The sequence below is a fragment of the Denticeps clupeoides genome, chromosome 4 (assembly GCF_900700375.1).
Source record: "Denticeps clupeoides chromosome 4, fDenClu1.1, whole genome shotgun sequence".
In the NCBI taxonomy this organism is placed as follows: domain Eukaryota; kingdom Metazoa; phylum Chordata; class Actinopteri; order Clupeiformes; family Denticipitidae; genus Denticeps; species Denticeps clupeoides.
The window spans coordinates 735,354-750,329 of NC_041710.1; the positions used below are offsets into that span (position 1 = coordinate 735,354).

At 47.8% G+C, this 14,976-nt stretch overlaps 1 protein-coding gene across 1 annotated transcript in view; it reads right to left on the bottom strand.

The window, feature by feature from the left end:
- Positions 1 to 14,976, bottom strand: part of cacna1eb (calcium channel, voltage-dependent, R type, alpha 1E subunit b) — a 55,262-nt gene that overhangs the window by 11,759 nt on the left and 28,527 nt on the right. The window contains 27 exon segments of the mRNA XM_028975288.1: positions 20 to 111; positions 194 to 259; positions 366 to 485; positions 1,008 to 1,088; positions 1,513 to 1,623; positions 1,736 to 1,887; positions 1,890 to 1,899; positions 2,196 to 2,397; positions 3,346 to 3,483; positions 3,594 to 3,754; positions 4,601 to 4,697; positions 4,926 to 4,937; positions 5,344 to 5,450; positions 5,606 to 5,665; positions 5,756 to 5,885; positions 6,781 to 6,928; positions 7,740 to 7,978; positions 8,066 to 8,713; positions 11,519 to 11,583; positions 11,662 to 11,729; positions 11,833 to 11,950; positions 12,096 to 12,165; positions 12,449 to 12,580; positions 12,670 to 12,782; positions 13,444 to 13,556; positions 13,633 to 13,845; positions 14,568 to 14,648. Of these exon segments, the coding sequence (XP_028831121.1) occupies positions 20 to 111; positions 194 to 259; positions 366 to 485; positions 1,008 to 1,088; positions 1,513 to 1,623; positions 1,736 to 1,887; positions 1,890 to 1,899; positions 2,196 to 2,397; positions 3,346 to 3,483; positions 3,594 to 3,754; positions 4,601 to 4,697; positions 4,926 to 4,937; positions 5,344 to 5,450; positions 5,606 to 5,665; positions 5,756 to 5,885; positions 6,781 to 6,928; positions 7,740 to 7,978; positions 8,066 to 8,713; positions 11,519 to 11,583; positions 11,662 to 11,729; positions 11,833 to 11,950; positions 12,096 to 12,165; positions 12,449 to 12,580; positions 12,670 to 12,782; positions 13,444 to 13,556; positions 13,633 to 13,845; positions 14,568 to 14,648 (3,547 nt within the window).

Consider the following 14,976-nt stretch of genomic DNA (forward strand, 5'->3'; position numbering starts at 1 on the left):
GCCCTTCATCACCCCCCACCTGAAGAGCAGCATCAGGGCGCTGAAGAACGTCTTGAAGTTGTTGTGCTGGTTGATGTGGCTCTCGTCATTCAGCTTGATGTTTCCAAACACCTGCAGGAAGATTCCAGACACCGTTACCACGGCGACGCCCAGGACTCCACCCTGAAACCACGCGGTCAGTCTGAGGACTCACCTGCATGCCGATGATGGCGTAAATGAAGAACAACATGGCGATGAGCAGACAGACATACGGCAGGGCCTGGAGAGGGTGAGAGAGAGAGAGAGAGAGAGAGAGAGAGAGAGAGAGAGAGAGCCTGAACACCACTGTCCTCGGTCCAGATCACAAGCTGCTGACGAAGTCCAACCTTGAAAGACTGAACGAAGGTCCAGAGGAGGATGCGGATGGTGTAGCCCTGCCTGAGCAGCTTTATCAGCCTGGCAGCGCGGAACAGCTTCAGGAAGCTCATGTTGAACGTGTTGATCGACTGGTGGTGAGAAAATGGTCTCTATAAACGCTTAAAAATTCAAGCTTATTATTTACATTATTATTTTGAGGAGAGCAGCCTTTAGAAGTGAGCAGGCAAAAATAATTCAGCAAAAATAAAACCAACCCGCCGGTTCTTCAGGGTCTCGCGTGACGGAACTAAAGAAATTAATTTGTGCTCATTTTTACATCCAAACACGAGCGACGTTTTAGGGGAGAGGCGGGAAATTCTCTGGTAACCTTCCCTTTGTGACGTCATAAGGGGACAAATGCCGGATCCGACCGTCTGAGCTGCCAATCATAGACACACTAGTGAAACTTATTGTTAAATAATCTCTTTAAGAATTAATCGTGATTAATTGTGATTCATCCCTTGTGAAATGCGCAACTGGATTAATTCTTTTTTTTATAGATTAACAGCCCTTCGAACATGACATTTAGTAGTTTACTAATCAACACTCTTTTTATCTCCTAAAACTGTTTTATTCAGCGTAACGTAATACTAATTTCTTCTCTGCATTACCTGCAAATCCACAACAATCTCGGTGATGCTGCCCAGCACAGTGATGAAGTCGAAGATGTTCCACGTGTCCCGGAAGTAGTTCTGCAGGAACATGGACAAGGTCACAGCGTGTCCCTGTCACCTGCCTACTGCCGTACGTTTTACTGTCTATTACGCATAAAAGTACATTAACCATGTTAAAAGTACTCATGTGTTTCAAACCTGCATGCAATCAAAATCTTTATAAAATGTTTAAATGCATTTAAATGCAACCCAAACACATATGAATCAGATTTGTGGCAAAAATTTGAAACAAAACTTTCCTAATATCAGCCAAAAATGTTTTTGGTTACATCTCACACGTTTTCATTTTACATTTACATTGAAAAAAGAAAAAAAAAATCAAAATTTTTGCAAAACAGAATTTAAACGCAGGCCCATGAAAAGTTCTTAATACTTCAGACAGCCGGTGTGTTGGTGTGTGTGTGTGTGTGTGTGTGTGTGTGTGTGTGTGTGTGCTGTTCACCAGAAAGCCGAATGCCATGATCTTAAGGACACACTCCATGGAGAAGAGGACGGTGAAGGCCGTGTTCAGGTGCTTCAGTACGGTGTCGTAGATGGGCGGGGCGGAGTAATACTGAACTCGACAGGAGATCACACGTATGAATTTAGAACAATGATAACAAAATTATCGGAATTTCATAGTGTGCAAAATTTTATTTATATAGACATGTATAAGGATCTCAGACCTTCATCATGAGAACCACAGTGTTGAGGGCGATCATCACCAGGACGGTGTATTCGAATGACGGAGAAACCACAAAGTGCCACAGCCGGTACTGGACGGTCTGCCGGTTCTGGGGCATGTAGCGGGTCAGAGGCTTCGCGCTGATGGCGAATCGATACACGCCCTCTGGGGGAACAGAGTTACTGACATGGCAAACCTGACGTATCAAAAGGATTTTTTTTAATAGTCTGCTGGAATTCAGATTTAAGATTTAACACGACCATCGTGCTATTTGTAAAACTGAATTATGTTCTGGTTTTAAGTGTGTTTGTGTGTCTGTGTGTGTGTGTGTGTGTGTGTGTGTGTGCGTGCGTGCGTGTGCCAAATATCCTCACAAACATTAAAAAAACAGGACATTTTGCTGGTCACAAGTCAATTATAAGTAGTGAACAATGGAGATAAAATGATGTGTGTTTGTGCACCTCGTTCTTCTCCAGGCTGCACTCCTCCATCATCTTGTCTCCCTGTTCCTGGAAGGTGATGATGATGAGGGCAACGAAGATGTTGACAAAGAAGAAGGGAAAGACCACAAAATAGACAACGTAGAAAATGGACATTTCCATCCGATTCCCCCTGCTGGGACCGCGGTCTTCATCCGTCACGTCCACCGAGTGCTGCAGGACCCTGAGGGGGAGGAGGAGGGACAACCGCTGAGACCACACCCACAAGTACAAAATGAGCTGAAAATGATCTTTTATTTACATTTAAGTTATTTAGCAGACGTCCTGATCCAGAGCGACTTACAATGTGCTTCCATGTCACCATGGATGAAGTGGTCAGTTCTGGTTCACTAGGACCCCCAACTATGAATACAACCTTTTTATTCACTCTGTTCTAGTTTCTATACAGAAGTCAGATGATAAGAAAGTTACAAGTTAGTCTAAGTATTCTCTAGAGAGGAAGGTCTCGAGCTGCTGTTTGAAAATACTCAGCGACTATTTAAAACTTTTTTAAGGTGAAGAGTGTGAAAATGAGCAACACGCCTTCAGAATTCTTTCTCTGGCGAAGCGCTGGAGGAAGGTGAAGTGGAAAAAGACGCCTGGAAATAGAGCCCCTGGTGCTCTGTGATACGCAACCTGTGCATAACAATACATAAAGAACCTTATGAATCAGAATCGCGTGTCAATGCATCGCAAAAACAATAGTTTGTCTGAAGCTCTAGTGTCTATACACAGCGTGCACAGTACACAACACTGTAAGAATACACGTAATGTGTGTATTGTCTCGTCAGCATGCGACGTGATGAGTGTGTGAATTCAGCCGCTTTAGCACTCGGACGAACGCGGAACGTGCTCAGCGTTACACAGGCGAGACGAACACAGAAGTTCGCGAGATGACAGGAGAGGTTAATGGCGTACCGGTCAAACCAGGGTTTCTCTGCCCGGATTATTGGTGTGGTCTACTGGCGCTCAGTTTTTCACCTCATCTTGCACCAAATCCGGATTTTTCAACCATCCACAGTACAAAACGTCCCTTTTTTTTGCCCTGGTTGAAGTTCAGGGCTTTGTAAGAACCTGAGGAACATCATTCAAAGAACCCTGGAAAAAGAACCCAGGGTTAAAGGTCACTCACTGTGGCCAGCCCTCGCCGGTAGACACGGTGAACAGGGTGAGCAGGGCCCAGATAACGTTGTCGTAGTGGAACTCGTGCCGCCTCCACTCTCTCTTCTTCATCTCCTTCCTGTCTCGCTCATAGTCGATGTAATAGCCTCTGTGGAAGGCAGGAACGTGCAAAATGCTGCAGACATCTCCAGACCACACCTACTACCAGACCACGCATACTGCAGTTCAAAGGTCACGTGAAATATTGGATTTTCTCACTGGCAGTCGCGCTGAGTGTCCATTGAGCCGTCAGTGCAGTAGAAGAACTTCCCTTTGAACAGCTGCACGGCGATGACGGCGAAGATGAACATGAAGAGCTTGTAGACAATGAGGATGTTGAAGACGTTCTTCAGGGATGTGACCACACAGTCAAACACAGCCTGCATGGACGGAATCACACCGGTAAGAAGGTGGAGCGACACTGAAAACATGAAGAATACAATACTGTGAATATGCTGAGACCAAGCAAAAGAAAAGAAAAGAGAAAGTCATCTTTTCTCTCTCCCAGAACAGGAACCTTTAAAGGTCCCCTATTATGAAAATGTGACTTTGTGAGATGATTGAACATTAATACGAGGTCCCCGAGCCTGTTTATGGTCCTGCGGTGGCTAGAAATGGCGGTCGGTGTAAAGAGTGTTTTGGTCATTCTGCTTCACCGTTCAGAGAGCGGCAGCTCAGACGGTCGGGTCTGGAATTTGTCCCCTTATGATGTCATAAGGGGAAAGGTTTCCTCCCGTTTCTCAAGCTTTTTCCGCCCAGAATCCCCCTCAACTTCTATAGGCCACTCTCCTCCTCGTCCCGCCTCTCTCCTCCTCGTTAGCATATAAAGCTACAGACGGTGAAGCGGTGCGTCCTGGGAAATCTCATTGTGGGACTGGATCAAAGTGACTGTAATTCTGAACCAAGAGACTTCGGATTCAGAATTAGGGGACCAAAAAGACCGACATAAAAGAAAAAAAAACATAATAGGGGACTTTTAATGTTTTTACGAACAGAGTTGAAAATAAGAGGAGCTTTGATGATTGACAGCTCTTACGCATGCTACTACCGTGCACCCAATATGATTAATGACTGAGTATCTTTCCTGTTTGATCTACTTATTTATTAAAATCCTGATGTCCCACGTGACCATAGATAACAATGCTGATCATTATTGTGATAACTGTGACTTCAGGGATCCACGAAGGCATGAGGAACGATGGCGAGAACAGGACAGTCAGGGGCACCTTCAGTTTCGGGAGTCGTTTTATGGTCTTGAGCGGCCGGAGAACCCGCAGCACCCTCAGCGACTTGATGGTTTTGATGTCGCGTCCCTTGTTGTTCCTGCAAATTGACGCACGTCATTACCGCGTCCGACACCAGAAATCTCCAAAGCTCATCGCACTCATAAACACTGAAAATGAAACAGCATGATGCTCGCTAGTTTCTGATCATTCATTATTTAGCCATAAACGTCATTTCTGTGAGTGCAGTTACTCTAAAGGAAACGGGAACGGCTGATGAATGGCGGTGACAGCGTATGGGAGTACTGTATGAAAAAGGACATTTTACCCCATCACATTCCTGCCGGCCCGACAGAGACACAATCCACAGGAACAACAGAGAAAAGAGGCGTTAGGGAGAGAAATATCTGCACAGATAAAGCGGCCACATCCACATTTATACAGGATTCCGGTCCGGAAAACACAGATACAACCTTCCAGCAACCTTCCAGCAACAGAAACGTAGAAAACTGCTTTATAGTCAAGGGACTGGAGATAAATCGATTTTCTCGTATTAAGTAGGATTTGTAACACAGAGCCGTATTGTAAGTAAAGTTGGAAGTTTTATTAAAGCTGTTCTATTCAGATCTGAACCCACACACACCGCAGTGGCGGCACGCTGACGGTAAATAAGCGGGCGCCGGGTGCGGGGTGCAGGGCAGCGGGACCGCCGCTGAGTCACCGCGAGGTGCCGCGGCGTGACTCACGTGAGGGCGAAGGCGATCAGCGCTCCCACCACCACGATGAAGTCCAGGATGTTCCACAGGTCCCGAAAGTAGGAGCCGTCGTGCAGAATCAGGCCCTGGTCGATCATCTGGAGAGCGAGAAGATCAATAAGTGGAAAAAAACACTCTCCAATGGAGCAGAAGACCACAAAGTCCCAGGTTCAAACCCACACTCAACCCTGAGTGTCTCCAGGGGGACTGTCCCTGTAACTACTGACTGGTAAATGCTGGATCCCAAACACACCTTAATGATCATCTCAAAGGTGAAGACTCCAGTGAAGACGTAGTCAAAGTACCTCAGAACCTGGCAGGGGAAAGTGAAGTGACGCTTGGTGGTCTACCGGTAAAAATGTAATTTCAGGTACGTGTCTGCTGTGATTGGTGCAGGTCTCACCTTGTTCCTCTCGGAGTTGGTGCACACGGGGTCTTCTGCAGCCAGGGCGATGCTGCTGGCCACGATCACCAGCAGGATGGTCATTTCAAAGTAGCGCAGGGTCACCACATAGTGGCAGATCCTGCGGATCCTTCACACGGGAGAAGACCCAGGAGTGAACAACAGTGCAAACGTGGATACCTTGTTAATCCAACCAAATCACGGAAATGCTCATTAAAGTACATTTACAGCATTGACCAGACGCTCTTATCCAGAGTGACTTACAGTCAGTAGTTACAGGGACAGTCCCCCCTGGGGACACTCAGGGTTAAGTGTCTTGCTCAGGGACACGATGGTGGGGTTTGAACCTGGGTCTTCTGGTTCATAGTGTTAATAGAGTTACCCACTAGGCTACTACCATCAGAAATTATATGAACTACCAGAAAAAACAGAAATTACTACCAGAAACTACAAGCAGAAATTGTACTAGTAGCTGGTAACACACTCGCTTCTGAACCAGACCACAGAGTCCCAGGTTCGAACCTCAATTACTACCATCGTGTCCCTCAGCAGGACACTTAACCCTGAGTGTCTCCAGGGGGGGACTGTCCCTGTAACTACTGACTGTAAGGCAGTCTGGATAAATGCTGTCATGCAATAAATGTAAATTTATTTCCATTCCAAATTTAAAATAAAGATAAACGTGTGAAATCTAAATAGAAACAGCATATCAGGTGTGATGAATATTTAAAAGGCAGGTAGAAATATGGTCTATAAAGACAAAAGACTCTTCCTCCAACCAGACCTTCTCAGAACATATGCAGTCAAACACTTCTGAACCAAAAGAATGTGCTTATTATTTAGTATTTAAGAATTTAAAAAAAAATTCTAAAAGTGACTGGCAACCAGCTTAATGGGGTTCCTGTCACCAAGATCCCAGAATCCAACCAGAAGACAGTCCCTCCAAGTGGCAGGTAGGCATTTTAATTATATTTTAATTGTGTTTAATTCTGATGAATGCTAGAGGAGAGTAAAACCACACTCACGGGTTCGAGGCCTTGAACATGAACATGCTGTCCGGTGCAACAGGCTTGGTGATGCTGTGGCGCTCCCCTTCCTCCTCGGCGTCCTCGTCCTCATCCTCATCGCATTCTGAGCGGGACACCTCCACCTCCTTAAAGTTCACTGTGTAGCCTTGGCAACAGGAAACACAAAGGCACAAAGGGAGCAAATCGTGTCATTGAGGCAATTATGACAGGCGCTCTGAATCAGACGCTGAGTGTACGGACCGAGCGAAGTACCGTGACACTCCGTCAGGTCTCAGCGGCCACCCTTTACATGTGAGTGAGTGAGTAAGTTAGTTGGTCGCCTCCTCTGACTAACACACTTAACCCCATGTTGCTGTTGAGGGACTGAATTACACATAATCAACAGAATATTTATAATAATTCAAATGTTTTAAATATATATAGTCTAACGCAAATGCAAACAATAGGAATTTATCTAAGGTATCTAAGAAATGAGAGTTGGTGTGAATGTGTGAACCTTCAGTGGTGGCCAAGCGGTTAAGGAAGGTGCCACTGAGCAAAGCACCGTCCCCACACACTGCTCCCCGGGCGCCTGTCATGGTGCCCACTGCTCACTCAGGGTGATGGTTAAATGCAGAGAACAAATTTCACTGTGTGCACCGTGTGCTGTGTTTCACAATGACTTCACTTTCACTTTAACCTTCAATTTTTCCACATTACTTTACATGACGTTTTCAAGACCGATCGAACGCAGCTAAAAAGCGCAGCCAAAGCACGTGTGGGTTCCAGAGGGCGTTCATTTCACAGTCACTACCAGCACCACTTTTTAACTCGAATTTTCTACCGCCACCAGAACTTCACCGAGCAACTTTGTTCTGATATAATCGATTATGTTGCCAAGTCGTCTGCATCGCAACGCATCGATCATGAGATTCATTTCAACACCCCTAGTTTAAAGCGGCGGATCGTGGCGTTACCCGTCATGGGCGTCAGCTCCAGCAGCGGCTGCGCTCCTGACATCTCCACGACGACGCTACGCTCCCCCACCACCTCGTCCGGCGCCCGTCCACCGTGGCAGTTCTCCGTCTCTGACCCCGGTTCTGGGGCCTGGTTCTGAGTGAAGCAGCCCTCCAGGGCGTCGCCGCCCACTTCCTGCTGCTCCACGAGAGCCGGGGCCCCTGCAGGTTCTGGAGACGTTGGGACCCCCACAGCCTCACTGGGGACCACAGAGGACAGAAAAGACAAGGTCACAATAAAAGTAGAGTGGTGAGAAGAGCAAGCTCCATGACCCCGGTGACCTCACCCCTTACAGTCCCCTCCTGCGTCTTCCTGGTTGAACCCCCCCTCTGAGCCCAGCGGCTCCGGAACGTCGGACTGCGGCGGTGACTCTCTGCTGCACTGCTCGCGGTGGCGGTGGCGGCGGGGCCGAGACTCGCCCTCCATCCCTGCGGCGGCCGCGGCCGCCCGGAACTTGCGTGCCACGCGGTGCCTCCTCTCGCCGTTGCCGCGGTGACCGGCAGCCTCGCCGACGCAGCTCGGCGGCTCGGACTCCGGCGGCTCGGGCAGCGGGATGGACAGGGGCGGCTCGGGCAGGGGCATGGCGACCGACACGGGGGACTCGGGCAGGTGGCCCGGGCTGGTCTCGGGGGACAGCGACTGGTGCGGCGCGTTGGTGGGCGTGTCCAGGTTGTCTTCGGTGGGACTCCCGAACAGCACCTCCCTGCTGGCCATCTGCCGCCGCTTGCGGAGCTGGTTGGCGCGCTGCTCCCACACAGACATGGTCATCTTCTTCCTCCTCTCACGCCGGTTTGCGAAGGCATTCACCGGCTGCTCGTCTCCAGCCTGGCCACGCCCTCCCGGGCCCCCAGGGGCCTCGTCCTCGGCCTCCGCCGGGGACGGCCGGCCTCGGTGGATGGCCCTCTTCCTGTACAGGTACGGCCTTCGCCTTCTTCTGCAGGGAAATACGGCAGAAGCGCGTCAGCAGGGGGCAGCAGAGAGTTAAAACTACAGTCACATGGCACTAAAGACTGGTGCACCACAAACGTGGGCATAGAAATCAGTTTTATTGTTTATCGGTAAATTACGAAGGAGTTCGATTTCTACAACACGGCATCCAAAACAGGAGAAATAAAATGATGCAGTCAAAACAAGAACGTACCTGGGAAGGAATGTCAGATAACAAAGGGCATGAAAACGAAAGGAAAAGAAACAGGGAGGGGAGGGCAGACGTGTCAAAATATCTGGAAATATACAGTTGCCTTGATCAGAGAGGAGAGATGGGACAGGAGGTGGGTGAACGCGACACATGGCTTATGGGGGGGGGTGTTATAGGGGGAATAGAGGCGGGGCTACTTACACATACGCGCATTCTTTTGAGGTCCATGGGACAAATGAGTGGAAACAAGACATTAGTGCGTTTGCACAAACAGACAGACAAAAACGTTCAGTGTGACGCCGCGTCCGTAAATTGACAACGACGACGGGCTGTTTGAAACATTCATAAAAGATTTTCGTTAACTGATATACGCAACACAGACAGTAGGACAGAAGCACTGCAACGTCACACTGTCCTCGAAAAAGGGTCTGGAAAGTTCGTCCGACTTCCTTTCGTCCCTAGCAGACAAGTAATCAAGACCAACAGTCAAAAACATATGAAAAAGACATATGAAACACTTATATATGATCTTGTGTACACACCAGCGCTTTCTTTTTCAGGATATTTTCAGTACTTCAGCACCGTATAAGACGTACGAGGCATGCGGCAAGTTCACAGCACTTACAGAAACAGAAGAGAAGGACACACGAAGTAACTGGTGTCTACTAGTCGTCTGTTCCTTGAAAAAAGAAGTCTTTTTGGCGGTGTGAGTAGTTACCATTTTGGCCCAAATATCTTTTTTTTTTTTTTACATTCGTGGGCCAGACAAAAACCCCGATACCTGAAGATGGGACCAAGTGTTGGACTCATCGTGCTGGGAGCCAGGACCTTCTGGACGATTTAAACCCCCTTCCAGCATCCATCTCCTCCCTCTCTCCGTTCTCTACACCGCTGTCCACGTGACCACGCCCACTACCGGCCCTTAAACCGACGGTGGTGCGATCCAGCAGAGTGGCTGGGAGTGCAGCACGCAACTCCAGCTCGCTGGTGGGTGGGCAGCGCAAGCTGGTGCAGCAGGTGGAGATGCGACACGAGGGGGAAGAGGCAGATGAAGCAGAAAGCTGCTCGGTGCGCCGGGTGGGACGCGGTCTGCTGCTGTTCGTGCCGCACGCTGCCTGGAACCAGTTCAACTACCATCTGCAAAGGGCTTGAGCGGCTTCAGGGGCCTGGAGTGTTTGACTCTTATTCATGAACAGGACGCATCATGGTCCAAGAAGGGGGGTGGGTCTGGAACAGCGGCGGCCATTTACTCAAACGCTCCATTTAAAAGCAGCAGAAGGACTTCTGTTGTTAACACCACCGTATGCCATACTTGCACGAGCTATTTGGCACGGACCGAAATGAATTGAAAACAGAGCGGCACAGATATGCACAGTACAGAACGTTACACTACAGCACGGAACAAACACGAGGCCTCGGCAGAGTTCCCTGGTGCACTTTTCACCGCAGTCATGCCATGCAGCCTGATACTCAAGCCTGATGCTGTGCGGTCATGACCGAGCATGCAAGAGCGTGTGCAGTCAGACAGCGGCTCGCAGGGCCCGGGGCCGCCATCTCAGATCCGGGCGTCGACAGGCAAGATGCATCCTTCTAAAAGAACGACTGCAGCGCAAGATTGAAAAGTGGTTTGGAACGTACAGGTTCTGTTGTTGCTTTAGGCCCCTGATCACACGAGAAAGTCTTTCTATCCGCTCTGGCCTTGCGTCCACGCGGAGACTCCGCCGGGGGACGGGGACCCAGCGATTGTTTTCTAAAACGGGTTCCAGAGTGAATTTCTCTTTTCCACGTATCCGTGTGGACGGCGAAGCGGCTTTTTTTTGGCGAAAACGCTGAATTGTCAGCCCAACCTCCCACCTGACCTTTAACCCCAAACCCGTCCTCCATACAACAATGGCGGAGAACACGTTCATAGATGTGAAGAAATTCTCTCTATGCGCCTAATAAAAAGACGCGGCTGGAGAACAACGACACGTTTAATTCACCGCAGAGGAGAACTAGACGCCAAACAAGGATAGTGGGGAGTTACGGCGCCACCTACAGGTGTGGAGGGCGTTAAAACAGCGCTCGGGACATTCTCACATAATGCTCCCGTGTGGATGGGGAACTGAAAACCCGTTTTAGGGGAAAGCGTTCTCGTGTGGGGCGGGGCCTGAATCAGTGCACCGCCATTTTTCAATTCAATTTCAATTTTGCTGCTCAGTCTGCGGGATGAATTAAATTCATGCTCCATCAGGCTCAACAACATGCTGCAAACAGCCAGCAGCGCCGAGGCTGCCGTGAGCTCCTGGTAGCACCGTCGCTACAGCCCCTTGTTGTAAAATACATGATTTATTATTCCAGGTTGTATAGTACTGAAACACACATATTACATCATTCAAACCTTCTCAAACATGACTCATTAATTAATATGGAATAATGTAATTTCACATTCATAAAGCACAGATCCAGACCAGGATTGTGTAGTTAAGTGTTTTAGTTGAACCCTCCCTGAATATAATATACATTTGCCATTTAGACCCCATTAATAATCCAGATGAATGGGCTTTGCTGACAGCGGAACCAGACGTCAGCAGTGGCTGTGATTAGAATCGGACCACTTACTCCGACAGGCCAAATTCTCTGCCTTTAAACCGCTGGTTGAAGAACTCCTCCTCCTCCTCCTCATCCTGACAAATCACAAGAAGGCACAGAATGAGCCCCACCCACTGACAATGAAACGTTCATGCCTCCGAGGCTTGACGTACCTTGGTTAGCTCCTGAGCGTTGGCCAAATTGTCCACGGCGATGGCCAAGAAGACGTTGAGAAGAGTGTCTATTCAGGGAACGGTCAAAAGAATCCAACACGAATCATGTTTTGCATATTTTTTGCATCATCAGCGTAGCTTTATAATGACAGGGCGGGGCCAGAAGGATACAGTTCCCAAAGAGTGTGAGCACAATGAAGTAGATGGAGGACCACATCCCGTACTGAACCCCACCTTGAGAGCGGATGCCGTTATACATCACCTCATTCCAGTCCTCTCCGGTGAGGATCTGCAGCAGGAGAAGTGCAGCGAACATGAGCTCGGTTCCCCGCTCCTTCTCCCGGAACAATTCTCGAGCGGTAACAATCATAAATTTAACTCCAAGCATGCAGGGTGCTTCTCTAAACCACGGAAAAGCATCATGGGCACCAAACCTGGAAGACGGTCATGATAGAGGCTGGGAAGGTGTCAAAGTTGGTGGGGGTGTAATCTTCAAAGATAAACCTGGGGGGGGAGAAAGCATTTACACACGAACAGCACAGACCCGCAAGAGCACTGAAAGGGAAATACGTTGTGGGCTTTTATATGTTAGATCAGCTTCAAATTGGTTCACATGTTTGCAATTAATTAATCACAATAAATTGGCAGATAAATTCATTTTCTTTCTCAAACTCCACACGTCGCCCACTTCTTTCCAGGCATTTTTACATTTGCACAGTGCAACCAGTGAGACTGTTTTAACTGTCATAACCACTTTGTTGGGGTGACGGGGTGTGGGATAACAAACCTGCCCCCGAAGAGCTGCATGCCCAGCAGAGCGAAGACCACGATGAAGAGGAAGAGGAGGAACAGCAGGCTGATGATGGACTTCATGGAGCTCATGAGGGAGACAACCAGGTTCCGCAGCGAAGCCCAATACCTGATCAAAGCACACACTATGAATACATTCTGCACCAATTCTCAGACTGGGTACACTTCCAGAACCCTCGTGTTAAAGGCAACGCTCACTTTGTAATTTTGAAGATCCTCAGCAGCCTCAGGGCCCTCAGAACGCTGATCCCAAAGGAGGTGCCTGGCCTGAAAAAGCCCCAGACCACCTCAAAGATACTGCCAATGATAACCTGCAGAGCGAGGAAGGCTGGATCATAACTCTGAGCAGGAGATAAATTACAGATCAGACATGGAACCTTGCTTCAGTGCAGACATCATACATTTGTCAATTGCCTTACACCAGATCAACCTAAAAACCCTAATATTTCCATCAGATGTCTGATCTCCATCAAAGACGTGAGGAGTAATAGGGCAGAAAATATCCCCAAATTAATCAATCTTTATCATCAAACCACCTAAACCTGGATCTAAATGTACAGGGTGGGCCATTTATAAGGATACACCTTAATAAAATGGGAATGGTTGGTGATGTTAACGTCCTGTTTGTGGCACATTAGTATATGTGTGGGGGCAAACTTTTCAAGATGGGTGGGGACCATAGTGGCCATTTTGACGTCGGCCATCTTGGATCCAACTTTTGTTTTTTCAATAGGAAGAGGGTCATGTGACACATCAAATTTATTGGTAATTTCACAAGAAAAACAATGGTGTGCTTGGTTTTAACGTTACTTTATTCTTTCATGAGTTATTTACAAGTTTCTGACCGCCACCAAGAATTCCCATTTTATCCATATAAATGGCCCACCCTGTAGATCACAGTGTGACAGCTGTGGGTCCTGATGAGCTGTGCATCCAGCCCTTGGACGCCACCATACTCTGGATGCAACTTACTCCACAGTCGAAGCAGTTGAAAGACGAGTGGAAGTAAAGGCGGAAACCCAAGCCGTACATTTTCAGAAACATCTCAGCGAGAAACAGTCCGAGAAACACAAACTCTGCGTAGTCTAGAAAAAGAAGAAGGGTCGTCTTAATGAAGGTCCGCAGGTGAGGCATCGCAAGAGAAGATGTGCTTTCACTCACACAGGAACACGGAGAGCCAGTCGGGCTGGTTGTGATGGACGATCGCAACGCAGATGGTGTTGAGGGCCACCAGGCTGAGGACGGTCCAGTAGAAGGAGTCGGTCTTGACCATGCGGCGGATGGAGATGCGCAGCATCCGCTCCTTGCGCCTCAGGTACGCCGCCGGGCCGCGCCTGGTGTTGTGGAGGCTGACGCGGCTCCGGGGCCCGCCTGCTGTTATAGAGGAGCGAAGACAGTCTGTCGTAACGCGCTGTCACGCTGACGGTCCTAAGTACAGATTATCTGTACAGTGAGGTCTGTTGTGTCATTTTCCTCCACGACTGTTGTTCCCCACATGATAATTAGACTGCAATTAGCTTCTAGACACACTGCTGCTCCAATTACATAATATAGGTCACAATAAAATCTTTTTTTTTTAACTTATTAATTTTTCTAAAACTAATGATGCCTTTAACACAATCAGAGAACATTAACCAGGTCACTGGAAGCCGAGTGAGTGGCATTTGCCTAAATTATACATAAGCATGCAAGTCCAATCAATATTTGAAAAGGAAGGTACTTTTTTTTACTGGTTTCTACATATAGGCTTATAGATAAATTTGCCCTGTATATACAGAAAAGTTTACAACTTTTATTCTTAACTGATGCTTCAAAGTATACTTTCATAAACTGAAAATGTAGACCAGTACAACACAACTACTAAAGTGACAATACCGATAATAAATGTTGGTGGCTGAATTTACCAGAATGTATACCAATACCAATAAACTGATATATTGGTGCATGGCTAAAACGGAGAGTATACATAGAAAAGATGAACTAAAAGTCTACAAGTATTGCATTAAAGTTCACAGCTCACAGTCCCAAGTACTCTAGGGAGATTAATGCAATAAAACTATCTTTAAGTGCACTTGTTCTGATAAGGAATTACTGACCCACAGTCGCTATCTCAGCATATTTGTCGTCCCCGGGTCCTCGGCGCCGAGCATTTTTCTTACTGGTGGCTCGCTTGAGCACTGCACACAGGAGTGAATGAGTTAGACGATGAGGAATAGTGATCAGTCACTCATATTGACTCAGTTCCTGGAATTACTGGCCATGGTTTTGATTGCACTGCATAAAAAATTTATAGAAAAAAAAATCTAATCAAGCCACATGTTAACATATACCAGGACCATAATAATTGCCTTATGCAACCCCATTTATTCCACTGCTACTATGGCAACGGTGATGATGATGATGATGATGATGCTGATGAAGATGACCACACTTCTCTCCCTCATGCCTCTGGCCACCATTTTGTCCGCATCTCCATTCGTGGAAGCTAGGTAGCGCCGCACACTT